This window comes from Accipiter gentilis, chromosome 24 (genome assembly GCF_929443795.1).
Source record: "Accipiter gentilis chromosome 24, bAccGen1.1, whole genome shotgun sequence".
Taxonomy (NCBI): Eukaryota; Metazoa; Chordata; class Aves; order Accipitriformes; family Accipitridae; genus Astur; species Astur gentilis.
In genome coordinates this window covers 2,694,374-2,717,511 of record NC_064903.1, presented here as the reverse complement: position 1 = coordinate 2,717,511, position 23,138 = coordinate 2,694,374, and the positions used below count along the sequence as shown (strand labels likewise).

General features: G+C 42.4%; 1 protein-coding gene across 2 annotated transcripts in view; it reads right to left on the bottom strand.

Moving 5' to 3' along the window:
- The window catches only part of LOC126050133 (vascular endothelial growth factor receptor kdr-like), a 140,351-nt gene that overhangs the window by 44,441 nt on the left and 72,772 nt on the right, over positions 1–23,138 (bottom strand). For both annotated transcript variants that reach the window (XM_049827624.1, XM_049827625.1), the window contains exons 10-12: positions 18,096–18,246; positions 15,015–15,120; positions 5,852–5,960 (exon numbers count right to left, since the gene is read on the bottom strand). In XM_049827624.1, coding sequence (XP_049683581.1) covers positions 5,852–5,960; positions 15,015–15,120; positions 18,096–18,246 — 366 coding nt within the window. The remainder of the gene's footprint in view (positions 1–5,851; positions 5,961–15,014; positions 15,121–18,095; positions 18,247–23,138) is intronic.

The following is a 23,138-nucleotide window of genomic DNA, read 5'->3' as shown; positions in this document are numbered from 1 at the left end:
CACCTCCGACTCTTGCAAAAAGTTCTGCTGAAGCTATAGTTGAACATAAATAGCGAGGCTGTTGAAATAACCAATCTGCCTTATAATAAACCATATATTATATAAAATACAGACCCCTGAAGGAGCTTTCAGATATGATTAAAAGTCTCTCTTCTTCACAAGTCATCTGGAATAGAACCAATAAGCTTTGCTTCATGGTTTTTAAAGACTGGCACCAAAAATGTTTTACAAAAGATCCAAAAAGAGAAGACACCCCTCAGGCCACAGCTGTGGCAATTGTTATTTTTCTTTTCTTTCCTTTTCATGAAATTTCAGTTTACTTTATGCAGTGTTTTGTTAGGCTCAGTTGCTCTCTTTCTTGCTTGGTGCTAGCTGCACGCTCAAACTGACTTGTGTAATACATCCATTCTTCACATCTGATGTCCTGTGGTTCTAACATGTCAAGATGATGCTTGTCAAAAAGGGTGAAAAGTCTGAGGCCAGCAGAACTTCTCTAAAGAGGAAGAATTAAAGTCCAGTGAAAACACCAGGCTGTGGCATGAGCAGCATCTCAGCATCTCTCCTGAATCTCTCAAACCGAAATAGGGAAAAAGTGCCCTCTTAAATTGCCTGTTTCTTATTTTCTCTTCTAAGCATTTGCTATTTGCTCCAGCAAGAGTTACAGTACTAAGGTAGAGGGATCTTTGGTTAGACTCAGTGCTTTAGTAAGCTCAATGGTCTGGGAGACCTCCTGAGATCCCCTCCAGCCTGAATTATCCCCATGATCCTAAGTGCTGGGTCTCAGTGAAAGTATAAAGGGATTCCAGGTAGAGTGATGAGGTAGGAGTTTGATCATGTTACCTGGGGTAAAACACAGTGAACCCCTTGTCGTGGCTTAACCTGCAGATCTGCAGGGCAAGCTAAACCTTGGCCTTAAGCAGTTAGGCTGGCAGCCCCATTTGCCCTTGCTTCTGCCTCTGAGGAAGCCTTTTCTTCAGGAGAATTTCTTCTTACAACTTGCAGCCCCATTTGTTTTGCAGGGTGAGTTTCCCTGAATGGCTGTGGGAGAAAGCCCACGCCAAGGGAAATACTGCATCTCTTGGGATGAGGCATTGGCTTGTGTGTGGCAGTGACAGGATGGGCTGGAGCACCCAGAGATCTCTGACATTTTGGTGCAAATTCCCCATTAATTTGATGTGTTAATTTCTAAGCCCTAAATCATGAAGGAAGCTTGATAGTTTCACCTTACTGCTGGATTTCACCAGTGCAGGGTTTTTTCTACCAACTTAACATTCTGGGAGCAGAGGCCTGGCTTGTTTTTCTTATCATTTCTTCTACTGACATTTTTTATTTAGCATTTTGAATATTTTTAGCTGGAACCTGTGCTATTCTCTTCCATCTTGTTAGCCTTTCAAGAAGCTCTTTCAGCTCCAATAGAATATTCATTGATTTTCATTACAGTGCAAGGAAAGAGAGGAAAAAAAAAGTCTTTCTTGCTCTCCTCTCTCTTTTCTCCTCCTACCTGGATTATCTGGGGAGTAACTGCAGCTTTGAGAGCACATTATAAGTCAGTTCATCTCTTAGACTACTTTGCTTACACAGTCTTGAACCCGAGCAGTGATTAACTTCTCTCTGAACAGATACAGTGTTTTATAAGACTCCTAATAAGTTGGCTAAAAGAATGCACCATGGGGCCTTTTCCCTTTTATCAGCAGTCACCAAACATTTGTCTTTTGTATTGTATTACAGTGTAGTAGCCGCGAATTTCACTCTTGACTGTGCAGGATTCCATGGCAAAATAGGGAAATGAGCCATTGGGGGAAGGTAAAAAGTCAGCATAAATCAAAAGAAAGTCTGGCTCCATTTGTATTTACAAGGAATTAATTGGTTTTAATTTCCTGTGCTTTGCACAATAATCTGTGTAATTCAAAACTTCTGCTCTTTCCCAAATTCCATCCCCATGCCTGTCAGGCTGGGGGGGGGGGGGTTGCTATCAAGCATATGCATGTAGGGAGAGTGAGAAAAAGAAAGGGTGAGCCCTACCATCTGAAACAGTGCAGAGCTTTTCATAAATCCTGTAAACATGTCAGGAATAAGCAAATTGAGAGTGGCAAGCAGTTGTACAACAGCCCAGTTCATACATTGTTCTAGTATATGATAGCAAATTTTTATCTCATGTTTGAAATATAACATTTTCTTTCTGGTAGAAATCTTTAACTCCATTTTTCTGAGTTGTTTTTGCAATCAGATAAGCACTTGAAAAGGGGCTTTTGTTATTATTTGTTATTCTTATCATAATTCATTTATATTCTAAGAACATTCAGAGGTTTCATATGGGTGGGATCCCATTTTGTTGTACGTAGTACAATCATAGAAAGGCTAGAATTTGATTTAATGTGGACCTACAGTAATATATAGTTGCCCTTTCCAAGGTGCAGACCAGAGATTAGAAGGTAAATAATAATTGTTCATGGTGGAGAATGCCGCCAGGAGGCATCAGGTCAGTTTTTCACTGCACTAGGAAGGTTGCAGTCTGCCTTGAGTGTCCTTTGGTGCGTAACCAGTGGTAGGCAATGACATGAGGCAGTTCTGAGCATCTCATGGCTCGCCCACATTACCTCTGCCTATGGCAAAAAAGTCATCTGACTTAAATGGGAACACTGATGTCAAAACTGTGGTAGGCAAGATAGGCAGGAGACAGGTTTTGTAACCGCAAGAAACAGTAAAAAGGATTTACACAAAACAAAAATACTGGAATAAAGAGTTAGGCTAGGGCATGAGGAATAACACTGCTACTGCATTGCTAGGGGAGTTTCTGCTGCCGTAAACAACTTCAGGAGAGATTCAGTGGGACATTGACAGGCAGGACATCTGCAGAAGGAGCTCAGAGAGGCTTCAGGGCTGTCACTGAACGATAACGTTTCTCATCATGTTGGACCCCTTATATGGTTTGGTTTCAGCATGATCTCCAAATGCTGTTGACCCTTCACTGAAATGAATTTTGCTGGCAACAAAATGATTTAAAAATAGATACCAGTGCTATTTCTAGTGTCCGTGGGAGTTTTTTGGGGGGCTCTGCAGTGGAAGAACAAAATGGCTGTTGACATTATTCCATTGGGATAAATACATTTTTCTGAAATTAGTGTGGTGGTGATGAAAACACCAGATTGAAGTAAGGCATGTGCCCAGAAAGCAGGTGCAGCCTGGACAACACCTGATGAAGTTTCTCTGTAACACTGCCATGTCCTGACAAAACATTTCAACCCTGACCTAGTGGAAGAGGTTTTTGAGCGAAGAAGAGAGTTTAGCCTCTGTATCATCTTCAGATTTCTTGTCAGGGAGAAATTAATTAAGCTCAATTCAGCCAAAATGTTTGAAAGCAGCTCAGGATCCACCAGCTTGTTTTTTGGTAGGAGATAATGGGAGATCAGGTCTTTAAAATCCACAAATTGCTGAATTAGTTATGGAGTCCCACAACTAGCAGCTGTTTTGCAGGGAACAGAGCACTGTGAAGTGCTACAAACATTTGCTAGACGTTGTCCTAAAGGCCCACACATCACTTGTGCGCTCTCAGACTCCAACTCAGCCTTTATCTCAGCTTTTAGCTTCAATCTGCATAAAATTAATCAGTGTAGCAATTGTAAAGAGACCTGCTTAAAGCCTTATGCTCTTGGACTTCCCCTGTTTGGTACTTCACAAACTGTCCCCGAATGTCCCTCCAACACTGAGATAAGAGGCAACTCCTGGTGAGAGTAACCTGGCAGTCGCTTAGCCTCCTCCAGGTGCACCCAGTAGAAGACAGTGCTTTTTTTTTTCATCTGTGAGGCAGACCTTCAGCAGAAAGAAGCTCTTTGAGCAGCCTGGCCACTTGCTGCAGTAATATGCATTACTCAGCAGAGGACCAGCATGTAAAGAAACCCAGCAGCAGGTCACTCTGCTGCTATTTTACCACTGCAACATGACCTACATTTGGATCAGGATGGCCACATTTAGAAAGATTTCATTTCTTTCTAATCATAAACACCACTATTTTTAAACACAGCACTTATAAAAGTCAGTCATGCTTGTTCAGCATCTGCCTCTTCCCCAGAATGTCACAGACTCACAGTCTTTTCTTCACAGGCAAGAATTTATCTGTCTTGCCAAGCCCTATTCAGCTCCTGGTGGTTTGGTGAAAACATTTCCACCATAACCGCTGTCAGCAATGTCCAGTCATTCATTTCCTTCATAATTAAAATTGCATGATTAGTCTCAAAACATTGCTAGATTGATCTTAAAATAGAAAATCTGAAATATTAGCTCACTGTGGGGGACACCCCCCCTACATAACTTTATTATTAAAATAAAACATAGTTGTGAAAAGTGTGTGGATTGATCTAACCCTTTGAATCTGACCTTATGCTGGTTGCTTATTTAGTTGCTCCAGCATTGGTTTTAGTCACCAAGTATTACAAAGTCCTGTGAATAGCTTGGGAACATACAGCTTTGAGTAACCCATCCAAACATAATAGCTGACAGAATTCAGAGCAGAAACAAACCCACGTGAAGACTCAACGCTTGGAAGTGGCGAAGTGTAAAATTAATAGCTGGTCTTCAGCCTGCCTTGGACATCTTGAGGACATCTTATGTCTGAGATGTATCTACCAAAAGTGCACCCTGAAGGTCTTTTTCCTAAGTAAATTAGGGCTTTGGAAAATACCTTTTGGAGGCTTGAACCCCTTTCTGTCTCCATAAGGCATTGGGGTAGTACAAAGAAGCTGTAAATAGAGGTCAAATCTTTCTGCCATATGGCAGCAGCTTCATTATTGTTGGATGACATTTTTCTGTGCACTACACAGCACTTCTGTGTAGTAAGAATGGTAGCAACGTTTAGTGAGCCCCTTTTAGGTTAGCCTGATTTGAAATGTGCTGAAATTACTTCAGAGCAATGGAGTCAAACACCACAGGACACAAGAGAGGCAGAGGAGTGCAGAGCACTGCCACAAGCGAGCTTCACCCTTAGAACTTGCTTCATGGGGAAGAAACCAAGTAGTGAGAATCAGACATTTACCTTCCAGAACACTTCTGCACTCTTTGTTCTAAAAATTGTTATTTTGATGCAAATTCTACCAGCCAACATCCACTCATCCAGAAAGTGAGCACAGAAATGGTTCAGTTTGTTCTAGTTAAGCACTTGAACAAGGCTGTCCCTGGACTCTTCTCTTTTTTTAAACTCCCATCTTTCCTAAAAGCATTATGTAGGTCTTGATCTCACTACTGAAGAATTTCTGTGCTGAAAGGTTAAGCAGATATTTGTTTGGATTTGTGTTCTTTGGAGAAATAGCATCTCCACCTCCTCCCTCCTTAAAGGGCACTGGAAAGGCTAATTGCTCAGGCAGGGATCCAATGTCACAACAACTCCCAGCGTTATCAGCCCTGGATTAGGTCTGAATATTGGCCTAGCTCACCTTTGCTCTGTCTGCTGACTTAATTGGAGACCAACCATTCTCCTGAGTCAGGGAGAGGCTTCAGGCCTTTGGAAGACTACAGAGGACTTGGCTCTTGCTAGAGGTTTCATGAGGACAGCGCTGAAATGTCATGAGTGTTGCTTTAAGACACAGGTAGCTAGACTCAGGGCCTGCATCTGCAGCTTGAGAAGGGCAAAAGGGGCATCAGGTCTGATGCTGGACATGTCGAACTCAGCTGTGCACTGACGCGGGACCCAGCCTTGCATGTGGTGAAGAACCTGGGACTGTGTGATTGGGAGTGCTCTGAAAACATGACATGCAGGGTTCCCAGAAGTTTTAATGAGCACTCACCAGCCATATAGAACTTTAAGGTAAATCACATCATCAGCATCTAGTTTTTGTGTAGTGTCTCTTGTGTTGTTTACCTGAGACGTAGAACTCAATGCTCCTCTCTTCTTCACCGATCTTGTTTGAAGCCACACAGTAATAGATTCCTGATGCGCTGCTGTTTTCCGTAGTTAGTGTGCTCACAATCTGCCAGACAAAGAGACGAAGTAAAGGCTTTGAGTGTAGTGTAGGCTTAGCAGAGAGGCTTGAAAGTAGTGGATAACTATATGTTTTATGGTAGAAAAAGTTAACAAAGGAGTTTCTACTAATGAGTGAAGCTCACAGACAAGTGCTTTTATTAGGTTTTTGGTCTCTCATCTCACATCACCTCAGCCCAGTTAATTCTCTTCCCTCCTCTTTCCTAAACCTTCCCCTTCTTCTCTTCCTGTCTCGCCCATGAAAAACAGGCTTCCCCTTTGATAGACTGCGAAGGTCTTTGCGTGACAACATCAGCAAAAAGCTAAAGTGGAGGACCTAGGACATTAACCTAAGACACTGGAAATGAAGCCCCACATTCACCTATTTTCTTTTCCACTTTTCGGTTATGGTTCCCTTGGGTAACGGGACACCCACATTTGCATGGAAAGCAGGTCATTCATATGAATGTGGCATAAAGAATATTGCAGGATTTTGTTTTGCTTTGCTTTGATATAACCCCAGAAAAGGGAGCGAGGGACGTGGCTCATTTGGGCCCCAGCTCACTCTTATAAATTGTGCTTGGAAGCCCTTTGATTCCATAATCATTCCTCAGAGCCTTACCAGAACTTGTGTGGTAAGTAGGGAAGCTCTGGAGAAGCTGCCTGTGCTCAGACACTTGGCAAATGCAGAAAGAAAGGGAGAATCACGAAGAAGGAAGGAACACTTGCCCTTGGCTTCATCACACAGAAAAAGGAAGTGGTTCAGTTACTCATGGGGCTGAACTCAAAAACATCCTTAAGAACCTGTGTTCCTTAAACAGCCTAAGCCTCTGCTTCTGTATAGGGCCTTCTTAATGAGGAGCCAGCCAGATGGCACTCCCCTGTCCCTGTCGTGATGCAACATCATAAGCTCATGGAGGACTATCCACTGGTCATGGCTTTAATTATTTCTAGTACTTCCTTGGGGCTGCTAGCAAGAAAGCAGGGTCTAACCCACCAAGACAGAGATGTTCTTGAAAGATTACTTTGCTTCCCCTGCAGCCATTCACCTGAGGAACTCTGAGCCCTCACATTTGGAACAAATAGCACTTTCTTTGCCGTCCTCTCTAAGGACTTCGAGAATCAAAACTTATAACACCCTCTGGCCCTTTGTCCTTATCTCCAGAGAGTGCTTTGAAGTGCACAAAAGCATCTCTGGACTTTCTTTTTAATATCCTAAACTAAACTCACACAAGACATTCCTTTACTCCTCATAAAGCTGCACCATGAATGTGTCTATAGCTGTGTAGGATGTATTTTCAGAGAATTATTTAAGATTTTCTGAGCTTTGGCACTTTAAATCCTGTAGGGAAATGAGTTTCAAAGGTTTTGATCCCATGTGCATTTTACGTTCTAATAAGGAACATTTTCAGCAGAATAACGGGTAAGTGGAAAAGAATCTATTTTTCATAGGCACCAAACACAGAAATTAACTAAGAACAGGGACAAACGAAATTTAGGGGTGAAAACAGGAGACCGGTAAACCCAGCTCCCTCTGGTGTCCACCAAAGAAAGAGCTGTGCTCTTCTGATTTATTTATGATGTGAAAATAGCTCTAACTTGGATATAAAATCACCCAGAGAAGCATTCTGCTCCTCCTCCTTTTTCTCTTGCTGTAGCAGTGGGCCTAATGCCACAGGTTATTAACAAGCACATGTTCAGAGCACCACCCCTGACTTTAAGCATTAGACACTGCCTTTTGAATTACTGCTGAATCAGGACCAAGATCTTTCTTCTCATGATTACTGGATCTTAGAATTTTATATTTGGGAACAGAAAAAGCCAATATAAATGTACGTGCTGAGGACAGAAGGGGATAAATTTGGACAGCTATTTAAGAGCTATTAGTCTTGCTAAGTGACAGCTCTAGATGGGAAGTTGAGGATAACACTGTAGAGCGAGTTAAAATCGTTAAGGGGAATGTAATTATCCATTCTGGAATATGTCCAAAGTGTTGGGGGTTACACTGTGACTCTTCTAAAAACTGAGGCAATGCCTCAAGCTGTATTTGGTGGCCCAGAGGTAAATGCACGCATACGCTTATGAACACACCCAGATGCTAACATCTTTAACTACGTAACTCAAGAAAAGTCTGACATTCTGACATGGCGGGGGGGGGAGCAAATAGCTGTACCAAGACCTTATCTGAGCTAATCTCAATTGTGTCTAGATGTGAAGGTGAAAAAGTTGTTAAAATGATGATGGGAAGCAATCTGGGGACAAATTCTTGGGAAAAATTAATTGAGGAAAAGAGAGGAAGTAATTTTCTTGTTTGTATGCTCAAAATCACTGTTATGCGCTTGGATACCAGTTTGCTACACACCTGAGTGCAAGAGATAAGCAACTTTACTCTCTTGTCTTAGAACTAGCACCTCCCAGAGTCCTCGAAATGTGACTTTTAAACCAGCAGCATCCAGCAGAGAAATATATGTGATTTCAGAGCCAGAAATGAATGATTTTAAGTGATTTTCTTGTAATAAGATGAATCTCTTGAAATGATTATGCACCAGCTTTTTCTCTAGCTGTGTGCTCCCGGGTAGGGATCCTGAGATTGGGAGTCCAATTATCTTTCCAGCATCTTAAATAAAGTTCTCAGTTGCCAAACTAACCTGATCCAGGTTTAGTGCTCAACAGAGTGATGTTACAGAACACTAACGTGCTATACCAAAGGGCATCCAAATCCTCCTTCCCTCTATAAGACCACATAGTTTTGTCTTTTACCAAAAGGAACCTGAAAGAAACATTAGGAAGCCAGCAGCGGTATCTGCTTTTTGTAGAATCTGTAGGTCAGGGATATCCCATTGAAATCAATCAAGGAGATCCCACTGAAAAGTAACCCCTATTAACCCAGATGTTAAACCCTATAGTATTCACAATGCTGATGTTTTGGCAGTTGTTCATCATCTGTTACTGTAGGCAACCCGAGTTGAACAAAATTGAAAATTTGAAAATCTGAAATTTGTATTTGGTCATAGTAGCAGGTAGGGGTAAGGATTTTGTTCTAAATGTCATCCCTATATTTTCAATGCAATCATTGCAAGGAAAGTCTGCAAAAAGAAGTTGAATGAGAAAATGGTTTGAACTCAAGCAACAAAACATAGGAATCTTTTCCCATAATTAACAGTGAAAACTGTTAGCAGACTTCTCTCTCTCTCAGTGGAGTGGCACAGTCCCAGCATTTGGGGATCTTTAGTATAGAGTGGAAAAAATTCTGAGGGGATAATCTACTTTGTGTGCTTAGTCCATGCACCTGGCAAAGTATTTTCCATTTCTGGAATCAGAGCCAGGATAGAAAAGTTTGAGGCACGTGGGCATTTACCACATCTTAGACTCATGGAATCACAGAAAGACTTTAGCTGCATGGAACCGCTGGTGGTCTCCTGTCCCACCTCTTACTCAAAGCAGGGCTCACATCAAAGCTGTTTCTTATGCCTTCTAATCAGAAAACTCTGCTCCCAGACAGAGCACAGCACTTTCTGCTAAGCCTAAATAACGATGCCTATGTGAAATCTGCAATTGCCTCGAAACATTGTATCTCTTCAGTGAAATTACTATTCATGAACTATTTCCAGCCTGGAAGTTTGCACTTTTTAGTTTACCTTCCCTCCCATGTCCTAGTCAAGAGCAGTTCATGCTAAATGACACGTTAACCCTTGCCAAGGTACTTCAGCCACAAGTGGTAGCACAAACTACGTGGCTGTTCAGTCCTTAGCTTCTGTGCAGACTGCGCTGGAACCATTGATAATTAATAACAAATTATTGGCATGTAATGTCTAGACATCTTCCTAGTGGGAGCTGGACTGAGATCCTGTGAGTTCACTACATACCAAACACTAAACATCCTTCGGACCAGTTTAGATTGCCTGTGTTGAATTTAGAAGTAAAAGGCTCCATTTCCTATTACTTAACCTAAAGGCCACCCAATACTGCGAGCCCAAAGAAGGGATTATTAGCTAATAAATAATTACTGTAAAAGAATAAACTAAGTTTAAAACTCAGTAAGAAAAGAAATAAAATGACCGATCTCTGAAGAACAGCTATGACAAGTAAATAGACGTTGCTGCTGGGAAAACTCATAATGGAATAGTTCAATAAAGTCCATATGTCTTGCACTGTAATGTTCCCGAACTGATAAAAACAAGCTATTTTAGAAGCAGCCAAATAACATTCCACAGCCATATACCATGAGTGTTTTAAGACAACTTGTAGTAAGGACAGAGCAGCAAGACCTTTTTTTTAAGCTGGAGCCAGCATGAATTAATATATCTTGTTATTCCTTGCTTTCTTTTTCCTTTGTCTAATCCCTCCCTCGAACGGCTTTAGTTAACAATTCTTCTCTCTTTCACTTCGTTAGCTGTATGTGGGTGAGGATGAGGAGTAGAAAAAGTGGGTGGAAAACTTCTCAGCTGTTAACTGGCAGAGCTGGGGTGGAGGTGGCTAGAGGGAGATGAAATTATAGAAGCTTCACCAAAGACCCCACAAAGAAAATATTCAGCTAGCTCCCAATCCATCTGCTTGAATGGCACAGAATAGCACTTATTTTTATAGCCTGACAATTCTGATCCATGATCTTAGTTCATTCATTCAAATCATGCGAAAGGATGGGCTGAGGACAAGTGATAAGAGAAGTCTGTGAGTTGACTGAAAACTTCTAGGGTTTGCTCTCATCTCTGGCAGTGGGTGTTCCTCTCCCTGTAAAGTGAGAACAACCGTTGCCTTCCTCACAGAGTATGGCAGAGCTGACGGTGGTACCGTGTGATCAGGAAAGGCGCTGGACAGGGCAGGAAACTGGAGGAAACCGGAGGTTTGAGGTGTCTCTGGAGGAACTGGGATACATTTCTAGTAGAGCTGGACTGATCTCTCTCTGGCCCTAGGGCAGGTGGGTAGGTGCTGGCTAGTCATGAGCAACTGCCACCCCCATGCTTCTTCCTTACACCCAGTGATTTCAGCTAATGAATTTAAGAGGGCAGGGAAGACAGAGGGCCTTTTCTTATGTCCCTGCTGCTAGCCAGCTCTCTCAAGAAGACCTGGGTAGTGCCTGAATCATCTGGACTAGCATCCCAGAGAGTGGATGCTTTGTTCAAAAACCCAGTCGCGTGACTGTTCACCTTCCCCTGCCAGAGACTAATGTGACAAGGCTTGTGGGAGCTCACCTAAATGGGCACCCACCCCAGGGCGACAGATTTAAACAGCCCTACTGAGTTGCTCACATACTTTTCACCAAACGCATCCCACTACTCTAATGTAGTCTTTTTGTTCCTTCAGGATGTTTTAACCTGGCATTTTTTTTGTCAATGTAATTGAGTGGTTATGAATTTCACCAGCAAAAGAGATGTGTGAGTTTCACTGTGGAAACATCCACATGGCCAGGCCACTCTCATATGTACATGAAAGGGAGAAAAGAGATGAAAAGAAACCCCCAGTGAGGACTGAATTATGTATGGGTCTTGCTATTCTTTTCTGCTATGTCCTGTGCTCCCAAGCTGAGACCAGCATGTTCAGTATACTAACAGGAAAGAAAATAAAACAGCCTAGTTCCTTGCAACTTCAAGAGAAAATTCAGGCAATTCATGCAATCACAGGTATTTCACCTGGTGTTAAAAAGCAGTCGTCAGAGTTAGCTACACATTAGTTTAAATCACAAAGTGAAAAGTTCAATATTGACTCAAAACCACTGGAAGAATTAAACTAGCATGATGCAATTGCATCAACCACTATTTGACGAAAACTTCAGTGAAGTACATCATAATGTTAATGATAACCACATGCTTTCCTTTAGGAATGAGACTTATTCTTTAGAAGACAGGAGGGGGTGAAATTAACTTCTCTATCTGTGGAATAATAATGGAATAATCGTTATGACGAAGATGACAAGAGATCTCAATTTTACATGCCACTTTAGTCAAATAGATGTCTAAAGATCCTGATGTGATGAAAGATCACATCAAGCATCAGTGGTCATCTGGAAAAATCCTTGCTTGCAGCCCTGCAAGCTAGCTTTCAAGCAAGATTCTGGATCTGGTAATTTCTGGGGGTTTGCTCCCATATTCTTAGCAGCTCTAAAATGCATTTTTTCATGTTACTGAACCAGCACATAGTGCTTGAGAGTGAACTCTAGAGATGCTGAGAAATCTTAGACACGAGGTAAATTCCACCTTCTGCTCTGAGACTTCAGCTATCATTGGACAGGCTCAAATCACACAGGAAAAATAACCAATCTCAGCTAATCCCAGCTTCATAACACAGTCAATAAAAGCCGCGCTCAGTCAGACTCCAATATCTTTATTATTTCATCTGGCTAGTCTATGCAGATGAATTACTTGCTAGGACATGGTGGGAATGGATTGGGCTGTTTCCTGTCTATTCCATTTCTGGTGGGAGTACCGACTGATAAAACACAAGGAAAAGTCTGAAGGCTATGAGTTTTCATCAGTGTCTTTTTTTGAATTATATTCTATTATCTAAAGACTCCACTTAACACAGATAGCCTTGGACTTCAGAAAGGGGGAAAGAGAGGAATTGTCTGCTAATGTAAGCAGGAGACAAAGTGCTGAAACCTGAGATTCATAAAATGTAGTTTTATTAATTTGAATAAATCTTAATCAGGACATAAAAATTATTAGGAAACACCTCAGAATGCATTTTCAGTCAGTGGATCAGCAGGAGATGAAAATAATGAATATACTATAAATTGAAAATTATGTAACTTGTAAAGAAGTATTTTTATGAAACTTTAATAATGAAAGATGTAAAAGCTTAAAGGGTTGTAGGCTGAGCTTTTGAACATGTCTTAAAAAATGAGCACTTCAGGATGCCTGGAGTCTACAGAAAGAGCAGAGATGGCTGCGCAGGGCAGAGCGAGGGGCTGTTTGTGGTACTCAAGGTGTAAGCAGCAGCAAAGCTCTTAGGTAACAAGAGCAGTCCTTTTGAGGAGTGCGTGGGGTCCTTGTGCTGAGGTTCCCTCATGGTCCTCATTTCCACTAAGCAGTTGCACCTCCCTTCTCCTAGCACCGTAGTGCGCACCAGGTTTTACAGGCAGGAAACTCAGGCACGTGGTGATGTCAGAACTGATCTGTGGGTATGTGCTTGGTGTTCTCTGTGGGAGGGGAGCACTACTTTCCCTCTGATTGCTATACCTGGAGATTGCTGCACCTTTTCTTTCTAGGGAAATTAGGTGATAAGGGAAAGCTGGGAAGTCCCTAATCATGCACCAGCATAGACTGAGGATGTGTTTGGAGTGTCCCACTGGCTCCGGGAAATCTGTGGTACTCCTAAAACACCTCATTCAGAGACTGCAAACAAATCCCATCTTAAGTCCACTAGCACACTAAAATTTCACCCAGGTGCATATTTGCCTCAGCAAAGTTGGTAAAAGAAGAACTGGGAGTGGTGTATATATGCATAAACCAAAGAAAAATGTTCCTAATTTTGTGTTGTTGAGGTGTCTCGCTATGCCAGCATGTGGGACAATTCAGCAACCAACAGATATTTTTTGAGTCACAGCAATTGTGAAACTCTTTACTTTTATATGGGGACTAACATAACTAGATCGTATATTTAGACAGACTGTGTATATGGAGAGAAACAGTAGCCATGAGAGCTGCAAAACTCTTGTCAATCCATGCAGCAACCAGAAAGTCTAAGAAAAGAAAGAAACTTTGTAGGCACATGTCACCAACCTCCATTTTTCACAAATAATTAGCACTTTGTAAGTAGTTGCTTTTACCTAAGGCCTAAAATTATTAGAGAATACATTAAAAACAGAGCGTAAGAGGCACTATCCCATCTAAACAATTCCAATTTATAAATATAATCCAGCAAGGGGAAAACTCAGGAATGAAATGTGAACACTGATTTTCTCCTTCCCAGCCCAACCTCCATGTTTTCAGAGCTCTGCTTTAGGTTATGTTTAGAGCTGGAAAGTCTCCATGAGAAAGAGCAGATGGCTAAGGCACTGATCCTGCCAGATGCTGATTTAGTCTGGATCCAATCCAGAAGAGCACTTTAGCCTTGTGCTTAACTTTAAGCATGGGAGTAGCCCAAGAATTATCATATGCTTAAAGGTACACCAGGAGATAAACTGCAGCATTCAGCACCTTGCAGGGTTAGGCACTAAACTATCTGGAGCACCCACCTCGAAACCTGTAGCTGCAAAACCACTCCTAAAGCCACAGACCTCTGTAAGTCCAAGAGGGGTAAAACAACTGTCTGAGCCAGACCACAGTATCTTCTCCAAGGCATAGCCAGAAGTCTGTGAGTCTATGGCAGAACAGTTGCAGCACTTTCTCAAGGATTAGCGTGGACGTGGATAAACAGTATCACTCGATATCACCACAGGTAGGCGGGAGGCATTTGACAGATAATTCATGGCTGGGATCTTTGCAGTTCATGCCGAAAGTGTGCTCCCAGTGCTGTTTGGAAGGGGAAGCTGGCAGGGAAGTGTAGAAGGAAGGAGATCTTCCCACATCATTGGCTCAGTAACATGGTTGGCAACCCAAATGGGTAAAGAAATGTTGACAACTCCAGCCGAAACAGGCAGGTACTGCAGGCACTTACACACTCTGAAAATTAGGCCAGCTATCTCTGGCCACCGTAGGCCTCTTAAATTACACAGCTGTTTAACTCCTGCTACTGGGAGAGTAGGCAAGGTTGGGCAGTACAAAGTGCCCTCTAAGTGCTAAGCATTCTAATGAACTCAGAGTCCTTATCAGTTGTGTGCACTTCACAGGACCCCTCTTGCACTGAACCAGTCTTACACTTTCTCAAGACTGAGGGAGACAGAGAGGTTTTTGACCTAAAAGTCTTTGGAGAGTTTTAAACGGGGTATGTGACATCATTGCCAGAATCCCGGCATTTATAAACAGAAGAGATCTGAAAATGATCCCAGGGCTGTGGAATTTAAAGCATGCAACCCACAGTAGCTTGGGAACTGTGGGGAGAGAGCTCTGTGTGAGCGCAGCATCCCCTCCGTAAAGCCCACTGCTATTCCATGACATCATTGCTCAGATTTTCATCAGACACATACCTTTCTTTTATCCCCATGCTTCATGGTTATGTTTTCAATGCTTCTGATCTTGTTGCCTATTAACATGTTCTCGTGAACCACAATTTTTTGCCCATCAGGGTTGCATCTGGAGGTAGAAAAGCAAAGGTGGTGTTCAAGAACCCGACTCACTGCAGATAACCCAGGGAGGCATTATTAAAGAGAGAGAATGTAATTCTTAGACAATAGTCTTAGGTCTTAAAAACTCCTAAAAGCTATTGCTGCTGGAGATCATTACCTCTTCATGAAACTACTGTATTCCTTCATTGCAAGATTTCAAAATTATTTACAAAGCACCTTAACAGAGGTAGACAAAGATCGGTATATGATCAGCAAGGAAACCACCCAAACTTCCTGAAGATTGTAAATAGAAAATACTGGACAACTAATTAAATCATGTGAGTTGAATCTGGCTTATATGAGTTATACCCCAAATCAGTGCAGCTGTGGCTTTTTAAGTGCTCTTTTAGCACTTGCAGTGCATTTCAAAATTCAAAATGCCAGTCATTCAAAACTGTGGGGAGGTGAATGTTGCTGAGCAGTCTGTCTATCTGCCCAGCTTTCTGACATGAAATGCAGGCTGAGGGAGTAGAATGGATAAATACTGGGATAACGATAGCAGAAGGCTCCTTTAATATTGCGTATTCCCCAGAAGATAACCATACCTCTCTCAGTTATCAATCTTCATTTTTGAATTATGGGCAAAGACCAGTGTATGTAGCACATAATGCAGAAAGCTATATCCGCACCATCCAAGGCAAAAGGCTTTTCTATCTTTTTTAACTACAATCCTTGGAATAAACGAGCAGAGACCCAGGCCTTCTCATGATTAGGAGCGCAAAGGCTTCAGCAAGACTGGAGCTCCAGGCATCCTGGCTGAAGGACTGCCAGCTGTGCAACTTGAGGAAGTCTTTAATTTTAAAGTTGCCAGTTCAGCTCCAGTCCAGCATGGCTGAGTGTCACGAATGGTGACTCCGTGACGGCAAGTTAAAGTCAGTTCAGTTCCACCACTAGCTGCAATTGCACAGCTTGCACAAGTTATCACAATGCATGACAGGAAAGTGTCCTTATTGCCTCCTCTACCTCAGCAGAGGCACTGCGCTTCCCATGGGTGGTCCCAGCGGCCTCTGAGCCCTCCCTAGCAGATTAGGGTTATAAGAGGTAAAATTAATATGGACTTCTATAGGTGATGACCAAGGGCCGATGATGCAGAAACCTAATCCATATATCAGCCGTGCCTTTGCCAAATCCACACAAGATGCATGGTAACACCCTGGGTCAAGGGAGGGTTTACAGCTCTCTAAAGAGCCTAATTAGAAGATGTCTTGAGTGACTTCCTGCAAGGCACAGTTCTGCCTTGAGGATGAAGGGAAAAAGCTCAAAGGAAGCAAATCACATCACAGCTATAAGGAACAATGATAGTGTTTTGGGATTCAAAGTGCACTAGTGAGGAGGGGGGAGAGAAAGAGAGAGAGAGAGGAAGTGAGACAACAGAAGGAAATGGGGTCTGTGTCATTTCCCACAGGAATCCTCCTACAGCTTCTGCTGGAAAAAGATAAGGCTGCCCCGGAGGCCAGAAGAGGTAGACGCCACTCTGCAATTGTATTTAAATTGATAAGATCAGAGAGTCAGAGAGCTGGAACAAGGGTTATATGAGGTCTTTTGCCACCAGCTCACTGGTTTGAATCTGGCTTAATTCGGCATTCATGACCAATTCTCTCTCCCTAGACAGAAAGGTCTGGAAAAGATTTCAGGTCATCTCTGTGGCTTGCCTGCAGAATGGATAACCTGTTTCCTTATGGTGTTTCCATTCTGCTCTTGTTGAACACCTCTGAAGCAGCAGCTTGCGTGCCTTCTGCTGATCTGCGATGCCAACAGCCCTACCTAAGCCTACAAATCTCTGCCATTTTATTCCTGCAGGAGCAGTGTAACTACCTAAATGCAGTAACGGGCCACTTTACTTGTGGAGGGACACAAGGTCACTTTTTAGACCCAACCCGAGACTAGATCACCCAACAGCACTGCAACTGCTGCAGCAGAGAACCTGGGAAAGGAGCTTCTCTTTGTGATTTTTCCCTGTCTCATGACTTGCCATTCATAGCATTCAGAAAAATTTGTAACAGTGAGAAAATAAGGAACGATGCAGCAATTTTCTCTCTTGCTTCCTAGACCTGTCCTCATTTTTTTAGGGATGGAGAACCTGACTTCAGCCCTCTCATTGCAGGGAAGAGTTGAAGTGCAGTCGGAATTGTTATACATGGCTCCTATATGTCCCCTGGGGCTACCAGGGGAAGCATTTGGACCTCAGCCGAGACCGACCTCTATAGATCACTCTGCTCATGTAACAGCAGGAGCAAAGAACATGTCTACTTGTATAAGGCGAATCTTGAAAGGCATCTTGTGTTTGAACTTGCCTCATTCCCCTCTGACAGTTTTGACCCAGTGACTTGCTTCTGCGTCTTTACACCTCAGGCTGCCTCCAGACTTTAGCAAAGTAGGGCCCTCAGTAAGGCGTGAAGGCTTGGCTACCTTTTCCAGCTTCTACAGCACAGACGCTGCCACAAGAGCCCATGCTCAGTGTGCACTAGTGAAGACAGCCCTTAGGAAGTGCCATAAATTCCATCTGGCAACTAAATGAAGCCAAGCCTTTAGCAGGTTTGTCAGACAATAGCTCTTACAGGGGGAAAAAGTGTGTTACCTCTACACAGAAGGCACCTATCTGTTTTTCCTTTGTCAACCATGTAGGCTGCATCCAAGAGGTGTAAGAAAAGGTCTTCGTAAATCAGAGGGACATTGCTGGTCAAGTTAAAGAATATTCAAGCCTGATCTTTAGTCACTTTAAACTTATTTGACACAAATCTGATAATACAGAAGGTGCTTGTAACTCCAAAAAGGTCATACACAACTAGTTGTCTGCTGAGTTCATAACCCTTGAGATCTTTAGGTGGGAATCACTGCTTGTGATTTTTTACTAAGATAAATAAGATGTATTAGAAATAAAAAAATGACTTGAAACTACCAAACTATTTTGCAACACGTTCATCCATAGGAATGTCCACTTACAGCATGTCTGTGAGGCTGCAGGGCTGCCACTTCCACTCGATCTTCGGGTCAGGATTCCCGCTTACGGTGCACTGGATTTTGTGTTTGCTTCGTAATTCCACCCGCTCAATCTTATCAAAATCAGTTTCCTTCTCATAGATTTTGGGTCTCTCTAAAGAAAAAAAAAAACAAAACACACAACAAAAAAATAAATGCAAAAGAGCAAATTTACAGCCGCGGTCATGTTCCTGTTTCCATCAAAGGTTTTGGAACTTTTTGCTGTGATCACGAAGTGATGATTTAGTAAGGCTACTGAAGTTGTAGACAACTTACCAGCAGTACTGAAAGTATACATTTGCAGAAACATGGGTATTAGTTGTAGTGTTTCAGAAATACACTGAAATGCTACCACATTCATCCTAATTGCTTTCAAATGTTGTTGTGGACCTGCTATACTTCTGGAAAAATTATGCCATGAAACGTCTATTGGTCAGGGACTGCAGGATCAGGCTGTTAGTCTATGTACTGTGGGCAAAATAGCATTTGACTTCTGATGTCACCTCCTGAGAGGAACCTTATCGAACAGCTGCTGTTCTGCAATATTGTTACCATTGTGCAGGTTCTCCCCAGGGTTTTGGGAGAAAAGTCTTTTTGATCTGAAAACTTTGGTTTCCTTTTCTGTTTATGTGTAATGTGCGCTGGATGAAGGGGTGAAGAAAGCAAGGAAGAAGTGGTGGGGAGAAAACACTTTCGCAGAGTAATGCCAAGAAATTCTCACCAACAGCAAAACCATTAAAAATGTCACTGCATTATTCACATCTGGAGGGGTTGCAAGATCACACCCTTGGACTGGTAATCTCTCAGGACCAAACTTTTGTGTGACACTTTCAGGGCTCCTTGTTGCCAGCAGGAAAGAAATGCTTTTGTCCCATCTACTTCCAGCTCCCACGGGAACATGCAAAAATGAGAAATAATGCTAAAAAATCCCCAAAGTGAACTGAACTTTTCCTAACCTCAGAGAGGGTGGGTTTGAGTTTGGGGTGAAAGCACAGGCTCTTCCCTTATGCAGACAGCTCTGCCCATCCCTAGCCATATCTCTTTGTCTGCTTCTCATAACAGGAAATCAAACAGATTTATTGGTTGGGGTCCCTCTGTGGAACACCTCTGTGCAGCCAAGTGTGGCTGCTTTACACTGAGGGCTTTTGACAAGTTGGGAAGTGAATGTAGATTAGATTTCTATTTTTCGGGTTAACTTATTTTTTCTGCTGTCAGGGAGGCCCCAGATATGTAAATATGAGCTACTGCCCACCTCATCAATCTTGAGCCCTTTCCCTCTTTTTTTTTTAATAGCTTTTTTTTCCCTTCCAGCCCTCTACTCTTACAAGAAGACTGACCAGGCTGATCCCATGTCTTGGTGGGATCCTTGCTTTCCATTTTTCTTGGCTGCCAGGTCAGACTCTGAAAGATCTGACCTCATCATTGCCTGAAAATACATCAGCATTTCCTTCCCCACCGCATGAAAGGAGTATTGACTGAATGGTTTGTTCAGCCATATCCTAACTCTCATGCCATAGTAAAACATTAGCCGCTTTAAAGAACCTTCATTAGGTCCTGATTAACATTTCACTTGAAAAACCCAAATGACAGGCCCTGTTTGGTTTTGCTCTTGTGTTCCCTTTTGCTTTTTTGATCACCTTTGGTTGAGTCTTGTTTCCCTGTCTGCCTGCAGGTGATGTTCTATCAGGCTGTAAAAATCTGCTCCCCACTCCTTTGTCCCTTCAGACTGGGAGAGGGATTGTCTTTTTGTGAAGGAGATGAAGAAGGGAGCAGACTGGAGAGTTCTTCGGAGTGTGGTTAGGGTCTCTTAAGCTCACATCCTCATCTGTAATATGGACACAGCGTTTCCTGCACCACATTGCTCTGTGTTATGCAACGTATCGCTGATCAAGTGCTTTGAGATTTGTAAGCAATTCACAGGACAAATTATTGGGACTAATGTTGAATTTCCTTGTAACTGGCATCTCATTTCTCATCAGTAAATTATTTCTGACCATAAAAATAATTTTGTGAAACTCCCTGGAGAGAGAGGCACATTTTTCATTATCTTGGACGTTTTTCTTTTCAGTCTCAAATCCTGTGTTAGGCATGTCCGGACTGACCTCAAAAGCGTGATTTTCACTTGGAGAAAGACACTCTAAGTTCAGTGTGAAAGGTTACTCAAGTGTTTTCGGGGCTGTGAGAACAAAGCCTTACACACTCGGGGAGGGATTTTGTGTGTGTGAAAGAGTATGGGGGGGACAGTGTTTATTACAATCTTTTAATACTAGGAGAGTTTTCTGTACTCTTGGTGAAATGATGAATATGTTGACTGTCATTTAAATTATCCTTCTAAAAAAGAAATAATAATTTTAACTTGATCTAATTCAAATAAGAACATACATGACTGACAAATGAATTCTTAATTCCACAATTACTTTACTGCATGGCACTATTAACTATTACTTGAAACCTAACATGAGTCAAAATGATTCATCAATTGAAATTATTATTCTTTATGAGGCTTAAGCAATTATTTTCTTAAAACTTGAGGGGCTGGCTAAAAATGCCTCCCCATCATTTCTTTCAAAGTGCCTTATAACACAGTTAGTGTGGGGTCCTAGCTAATTATGGGCATGACACTCAGAAATTGAAGCAATTTTTGTAAGTGTCTCTCACTTTTTCCCTGCAAAGGTGGTAATGGTGGTGGGTGTCATTCTGCAAATGACTCCTACTGCAGCACTCCTGCAGTGGGGATGAGGCCCTTCCACAATTCTGAATGTGCCTTCTTTGTGCTTGTAAGGGTGTTGGCATTGGCCCCAGCACACTGCAGGTTTGTAATGTGGGGTGTGGGGTACTCCTATGAGGGATATTTCTTGGGCTGAAAACTTTCCAAACTTCTGCACACTGCCATGGCCATTTTACCTCTTCCCATGCCCCCTGAAGGCAACCAGAGCTTTCCCATTCACTTTGCTTGCTGCTGCGCCAAATCCTATTTACAGAAGCTGCCTCCATCAGTGATGGAAACAAATTAACTGGCTTCTGTGGTGGGTACTGGCCTTTCAGATTTGCTCAGACTACAACTAGATAGTTGGCTCAGTGGGCTGGCATCTGCAGCAAACTCACCTGTGAAAAGGCTCTCCACATTAGCGTGATGAGGAGTTTTTAGCCTAAAGCAAGTGATTATCTAAGGTACACCTAGTCGTGTATTTCTCAGATAACTCTCCCTCCCTCAAACAGCACTTTGCTTTCTCTTTCATGTTTGCTTACTAAGCAGCATGGTGGCTTATGCACAAACTCTTATCTTCGCTCATGTTTAGGTGTGAGGTAAGGCTTGGGGTACGAATCCATTTGTAAGCACTGCTAAAATCCGAGTTTATTTCTGGTTGCATCTTAAATTATGCATCTGAAGTGTGGATTTCCTCAACATACATACATTTGCAAGTGTATGGCTGTTTTTTAAACGCGCGCAAAAAAAAAAAAAAGCTGTTGGGAATGGAGAGCTTTAGCAAGCATTGGACTAATGGCAGTACAAAAGTTGAGTAAACAAGCAAGCTGCCTCTGCACAGAGCCTGCAGTACACCTTGCCTCCCCCAGCGAGTGCAATGCAGAGTCCTTTCTCCTTGAAGCTCTGTGACTGTGCCGAGAGCCTGACCTACAGCACCCTCTGCTATCCTAACCTTGGGCTCACGGAACACCTTCCTATAGAGCCTTGCCCCCAACCAGCAGTTCTGCCTGCTACAGTAGGGCTGAACTGCAAGAGGACATCTTTAAATACATTCCATTCCTGACCTGAAGTATCCTTCGCTATCCCACTTCTTGCTTCCCACTCCCCCCTGCACCGGGATCTGCCTGCTTACTTTCAGCCTCTGCCTCCCATCCCTTGCCATTGCCCTCCCCAGGCTGAGTTTTCTCAAGCAGAAGCCAAACAAACCTTAAAAGCTTTCTCGTCTCTGGCTGCATTTGGGAAGCTGTGTTCAGATGGCTTTAAATGTATCGAAATAAATGGGTTTTCGTCTTCTCTGGCTTGAAGTGTGATTGTATCCCCAACTCACTTTGCAGAGGTGCAATTGCTGGTGTGAGAGCTGACCTGAATAACTAAAGACTTTGCTGCTGCTGCACAGTGAAATGCAATCAAAAAGCAGTTCTGCTTACTGTAAATTTCAAATTGATCAGCATTATGTAAATCTCACCTTACTTTCTAGTGTTATCTTTAGTTTGTGGCATTAGGAGCAAATAATATGTGCAAGGACTGGGACATTAACCCTCTGGCATTACACCCTCTGCAAGAGACTCTTCTGTCTCTAAAATCATTGCAGATGTTATTATGGGGTTGCACACTTGTCACCCAAAGGAGCATCCAAATACAAAGGACAGCACATAGAAAGTTTCCCTGCCTTTTTAGAGAAACTTTGCTTTACTTTCAGTGACTTCTGACTGAACTGCTGTTTACGTACCTTCCCCATCGCCATTTAAACTGGGTTTCAAAAAATGTTTTCACAGTAAGCACATCATTAAAATAACATAAGAGTGGTCCAGTGAAGCATTTAGTCTCAACCTTATGTACTTTGCTGGACATGGGGCTTCATTAAAACTATTGATAGAGTGGCAACTTGTTTTCTATTTATCCTTCCTGTTTCCCAAAAGCAAAAATAATTTCCACTTTAGAGTCTTTCATCTGATGTTTGTACAGTACTTAATGGAATATAAGCTCTGCAAGTTGAGCTAGGTGAATATTCTGTAAGGTAGATAAGAAACTCATTAATACAAGTTTGAACTGGCCAAACAGTATAGGAAAAAGAGGATGAAATTTCCACCAAAGTAAAAACACTTTGTCTGTGTTCGGCTTACAAGGGATCTCTGTGGTTTGGTTTTGGTTGGGTTTTTTTGGGTTTTTTTTATCTTTTTCTTTTTTGTTAAAGGGAAAGAAAGGAAAAAATGAGTTAAATGACCTGAAAACAAATCTTTTGTTTCAAGCTGAACAGAACATTGTGTTTGACCCCAGCTGATTTTGTCTGGGTAGTTTTC